At 55.3% G+C, this 6,000-nt stretch overlaps 1 protein-coding gene across 1 annotated transcript in view; it reads right to left on the bottom strand.

Moving 5' to 3' along the window:
• Positions 1-363: 363 nt before the first annotated feature.
• LOC138360325 (exportin-7-like) overlaps positions 364-6,000 on the bottom strand; it is a 215,790-nt gene continuing 210,153 nt past the window's right edge. The window contains exon 7 of the mRNA XM_069320244.1: positions 364-684. Within this exon, the coding sequence (XP_069176345.1) occupies positions 443-684 (242 nt within the window). The 3' untranslated portion in view covers positions 364-442. The remainder of the gene's footprint in view (positions 685-6,000) is intronic.

Genomic DNA, 6,000 nt, shown 5'->3' with positions numbered 1-6,000 from the left:
ATATGAATGAATGAGAACCTGGAAGATCCATAATCAAGTGTTCTTTTCAATCAAGATATTGCAAAAATAAACTGAACTCAACTCCCAGTACATTATATAAAAAATCCAATAAGATTAATTAATTTTCAGGGTTATATCAATTCTTATAAAAATAGGACAGATACAGTCTCAAACATGAACAAAACTGTCAATAATTCATTTTTTTTTTAAACTCCGGGTACTCGCCTATCTGTGCTTCCAAGGGTTGAGCTTCAGCTCTTAGGTAAGTAAGGAATATTATGTGTATGTGGAACAAACTGACTGTTGGCAGTTTGCTAGCTAACTTACACTCCTCTCAAGCTTGACAATGTTTCAGTGCTAAAAGGTTTCATTCATTTACTACATGTAATTTGTGAACAATTAAGTAAAGCCAACTTTTTTATTATTTCTATATTTCCCAAAATTACACACACAAAACACTACTAACCAAGAGATCTGACTGAGGAATTGACAGCAGCAGCTTAACCAAAGTGTGTAATGCAGACTCCAAGGCATCATCACCGTATAGGCGAAAGACTCCAAAGTTGACGTAGTTGCCACATAAAGCTGCCTTCATCATTGAGAAACAGATACTGATGCCTTTCAGTCTCATAGGGTATTTTTGATCCTTTGGAATGTTGCCTTCTTCGGACAAAATTCTTGAACCTGAAATGGAAAAACAAATATCTAATATTTTATCTTAACTTCAATTCTACACCATTCATACGCTAAAATTATGTTTCTTTAATATAAAAACTTAAAAAAAAAAAAACCCAGCGTTGAATGTAATGAAACACCATTTTCTGGGTGAGTCCCGGAGGCTCCCCGGAGCTATCCAGGCTGAATGGATATGTATAACTTTCTGGCATCAGTCAAAGTGCTAGAAGTTCTTGCCTACCGGGGACCACGAGTCAGAACCTGGCCCCCTCAGAGAGGCCCGAGGAGCAATGGCCTATAGAAACCCCCTTGTGATTGGGAGCATTCTATGTCTGCCATCGACTGGGACAGGCACCAGAAAGGTAGGCGCCCCAAAACAAACCCCTATTCTGGTGAAATTATTGCTACCGAAAGCCAAACGAGTGGACAGAACTCCCCAAACAAAACTATCAAACTAGCATGACGTCATCACGTCGCCGCGCCACCGTCTGCGCAACCCCCCCTCCCCGAGAGGGAGAAGGGGGAGCCCCAGACCCTCCATGCCGGCGATCCAACTGGCAGTTCTTAGGCTGGATGTCAAAAAGACACGAAAACGCCGATGACCGGAGGGAGGGAGGGATGCCGGGGAGCCTCCGGGACTCACCCAGAAAATGGCGTTTCATTATATTCAACGCTGGTTTTCTGGGGCTACCAGAAGCTACCTTACCAAAAGACAAGTAAAACAGGGAAGAAACCGGGAGGCGGATACCACACGTCCTAACTGAACAACCAAAACCAGAAACAAAAAGACCAAAACGAGAAGAAAAACACCACCCAGGCCAACGACCAGGACGGCCCCAAAACTCAAGAGCAGGCCAGAGGGGAACAACGCCCAGGACAGCAAGTGGATTGGAGCAGAAGGAATCTCAACACTGAACGTAAGCAGGAGCGGCTCTGCCAGCACCACCCAACATGAGGTGACAGGACAATCTCAGACAACGGTCCCAGTACAACCCCGAAGGGAAGACAAACCAACCCTATCAAAGACCGAAGGACCCTTCGCAGCGATAGGAAAACCAAACACCGCCCCCTAGACAAAACATGCAGGTGGGAGACCAATAACGAACCCACCTGTGCCGACACAAACGACGAGAAACGAACACCACGATCGAAAGTGCAAAACGCGAATCTAAAAACAGCGACCCCGCAACCCAAAGGAGCAACAGAACCAGCTCCAGCAGGGAAGAATGATACACGCATCCCCGAGGCATCCAAGAGGAGAACCACCGAGGATGAGAACCGCAGGAAAACAAACACACCCGGTCCGGAAAAGGAACAAGGAAAACCGACACCAGGACCGGAACCCAGCAAACCCGGTTCCAAGAAAAGGAACCAGGAAGGCAGGAGCGGCAGACCGAAAAGTCCACCCCCCCCCCGCACAGACAGTGCAACCCGAAGCCTGCAGAAAACCACACAGAAATCGCAGGAACTCGGTACCAAAACGGAACACCGGAGAAGTCCAAAAGCAGGACGTGGAACATGGACAGAGGTCCACCGGAGCACCAAACAGGATAATCAAGAAGCACTGACTCAGATACACAAAAAACCAGCGTTGAATGTAATGAAACGCCATTTTCTGGGTGAGTCCCGGAGGCTCCCCGGAGCTATCCCAGGCTGATATGCTAATGTCAGACTTTGGCATCAGTCATGTGTATGGAGTTCTTAGGCCTACCGGGGACCACGGCCAGAACCAGGCCCCCTCAGAGAGGCAAGGGGAGCAATGGCCTATAGAAGCCCCCGTGTAGTTGGAAGCATTCTATGTCTGCCATCAACCGGAACAGGCACCCAGAAAGGTAAGCACCCCAAAACAAACCCCTATTCTGGTTAAAATTGCTACCTAAAACCGAACTAGTGGATAGAACTCCCCAACCGAAAACAAGCAAACTAGTGTGACGTCACACACTGCCGCGCCGCTGTCTGCGCAGCTCCCCCCTCCCCGGGAGGGGGAAGGGGGAGCCCCAGACCCCCCGTGCCGGCTACCCACACCTCAGTTCTTGAGGCTGGATGTCAAAAACGCGAAAAACCGCCGACCGGAGGGAGGGAGGGATGCCGGGGAGCCTCCGGGACTCACCCAGAAAATGGCGTTTCATTACATTCAACGCTGGTTTTCTGGGGGGAGCCCCGTCGGCTCCCCGGAGCTAACTACCCACAGACAGAAAAAGAGGGACTTACCCGGGAGGCGGTCGTCGCTCACCCCTCAACTCGAAGCCGAGACAACCGGCTGCAACCGCCGACCCAAAGCAACACAGGCCCGATGAGGCCCAGGGACATTCACAAGGTAACGAGCAGCCAGGACCCTGTTCGACCGCCAAAATTCCCGCGCCCGAATATCAGACCAAGACATATTCCCAAAGACGGCAGCAAGAGCCGCGAACTTACGAACGTCATGGGCATGGGGATAGACCGCAGGCTGGCTGGACCTAATAACCCAGCGGACGACCTGAGAGACCCGAACCCGCGAACAGGGAAGAAGGGAAACCGGATCAACCCACAGCGCGTCCCCGGACACAGAAGCTGTGGCGCGCAAATAACGGCGAAGCGCCGCAACCGGACACAAAACATGATGCACCCCCGGCCTGACCAACCAAGCATCAACCACCCATGGACCCCTCCGGAACGCAGCAGTCTCATTCTTCGCCAGAAAAGGAGACGGCTGCAAACGAACAAAACTATCACCACGACCAAAAGAGCAGAAACCTCTGCGCCGGAGGAGAGCATGAAGCTCCCCTACCCGACCCCCAGAGGCCAAAGCCAACAAGAAAAGTGCCTTGGAAAAACAATCCTGGACCGAAGGGGCCACAACGAAACGAGGAGATGAAAGGAAAGCGAGCACTCTGTCCAAAGACCAGGACGGCTCAGGCGACGCATGAGCAGGCCGGAGGTGAAACAATGCACGAGACAGCTTGCGAAACGGCGCAGACGTAACATCGATACCGAAAGCAAGCTGAAGCGGCTCCGCCAGCGCCGCACGATACGAAGCGACAGTGTTAGGCATAAGATGACGGTCCTGAAACAACCACGAGAGGAAGGACAAGACCACCCGAACAGACAAGGAGCTAACACGACGAAGACGCAAAAAGAAACGGAAGGACCGCCAGGAAACTTCATACTGCCGCCGAGAAGAAGCCCTCAGGTGGGACACCAACAAGGAGGCCACCTGATCACCATAGAGATGATGATAGACCCGAGTCAAAAAAACCATACGCGAAGACTCGAGGAGAAGATCGAACCAGCTACATGACGTACCGGCCCGATCTGCTGAAAGAGGCGGAGCCGCGGGAAAACCCTCGGGTTCGGACACCGAGCAACCAGCGCCTGAAACCAAGGCTGGGCCGGCCACCAAGGGGCCAGAAGGACAACTCTCCCCCGGTAAGTCTCTAAGCGAGTCAGGACCTGGAGCAACACCCGAACCGGGGGAAAGAGGTACAGGAACCCCCCACCTCGACCAGTCTAGCCGAAAGGCATCGACCCCGACGGCCTCGCAATCGGGGAAGGGCGCCGCATAAACGGGAAGACGCCGCGACCACGCCGACGCGAAGAGGTCCACTTCGGGGCGCCCGAACGTCTGGCAAAGCCAACGGAAGGACTCGTCGTCGACCGTCCACTCCGTGGAGAGGGGAACAAAGCGAGACAGGGCGTCGGCCAAGACGTTGGACACGCCCCGTATGTGAACCGCCAGGAGAGCCAAACCCCGAGAACTCAGCAGACGAGTCACCCGAAGCGACCAACCCCAAAGAGACAAGGACCGCATCGAACCCCTGCGGTTCAGGCAATGAACCACCGGAGAGCAGTCCGAATGGAGCCGAATCGTCGATCCGCGGGCCACCCGAATCCTCCCCAGAGCAAACCACACCGCCGCGAACTCCCGCATCGTACTGTGAGCTCGACGGAAGGACGGATCCCAACGCCCCTGGCCGGCCTGGTGAGCACTGGTCACAAAACCCCAGCCGAGAGACGACGCATCCGTGTACACATCGAGCGAGGGCTCGGGTAGGCGCCAAGGCACTGAACCCCGAAAAACCCGAAGAGGAAGCCGGTGACGCAGCAACCGACGCAAGTCCCCCGGGGGTCGAACTCTGCGATCGCGAGAGAGGCGGAAGGGGGAACCCCGAAGGAACCAGAACAGATGTCGAAGCCAAACCCGACCCGGCGGGTAGACCACCATCGCGAAGTTCAGGCTCCCGCACAGCCCCTCGAGCAACCGCCGGGTGACCCGAGGGCCCTCCAGAAACAGACGAAGGCGGGACCGCAGCCGCAGGAGAGACTCCGGAGGGAGAGACAAGGAGGCGGTGCGAGAGTCCCACACGAGACCCAGCCAAGTCCGAACCTGAGAGGGAACCAGATGGGACTTCCTCCAGTTCACCAAGAACCTGAACGCGGCGAGCTGGGAAAGAACCAAATCCCTGGCTAGCAAGCAAGCTGACTGGCTGGGAGCCCAAACCAGCCAGTCGTCGAGGTAGGCCAACACCCGAACACCTAGGAGACGCAAACGAGCCACCACAACCCGTGTAAGGCGTGTGAACACGCGAGGTGCCAGGTTCAACCCGAACGGGAGACAACGAAAGCGGTAACTCAGACGCCCCACTACAAAACCAAGCCAGTCCCTGAACCGCGGATGAATCGGGACATGCCAATAAGCGTCCCGGAGGTCCAGGGACACCATCCAAGCTCCCGGCTCCAAGAGGAGCCGAACCTGAGACAGCGTAGTCATCCGAAAGGAGGGGCAATGAACCCAGGGGTTCAGACGGGACAAGTCCAGAATGAACCGCAGGTCCGCGCAGTCCCGTTTCGGAACCGGAAACAGACGGGAAACCCATCTGAGGGACAACGTCGTTTCGACGACGCCCAAGCGTACCCACTCCAAGACGACTCGACAGAGCGCAGGGGAAGAAGCCTGCCCTGCCAGCCCCGACCCCCCAAAGGGGGGAGGGGCCACCCAACGCCACCGCAGGCCGCGAGACACGACCCGAAAGGCCCACGAATCGTGGGACCAGGCGCGGGCGAACAGCGCAAGCCGCCCCCCCATTGCCCTGTCAAGGGGGCAAACCACGAAAGGGCCGGCGACCCTTACGAGACCCAGAGCCCCGCACAGCGCGAACACCGCGCCGACCAGATGAGGGAGGGTCCGCAGGAGGAGCCGACCCCAAACCTGACACCAGAGGCCTACCACGACGAGAGGAACCCCGAGCCCTGGCACGACCTTTCCGGGAAGACCCACCCTGGGACCCCCGGAAAACCAACAAGTCCGACATCGGACGACAAGCCGCCGACGCAGCCTGAATAAAC

This window comes from Procambarus clarkii, unplaced genomic scaffold (genome assembly GCF_040958095.1).
Source record: "Procambarus clarkii isolate CNS0578487 unplaced genomic scaffold, FALCON_Pclarkii_2.0 HiC_scaffold_107, whole genome shotgun sequence".
In the NCBI taxonomy this organism is placed as follows: Eukaryota; Metazoa; Arthropoda; class Malacostraca; order Decapoda; family Cambaridae; genus Procambarus; species Procambarus clarkii.
Note: the sequence above shows the minus strand (reverse complement) of the source record. Positions and strands in the feature narration are given on the sequence as shown.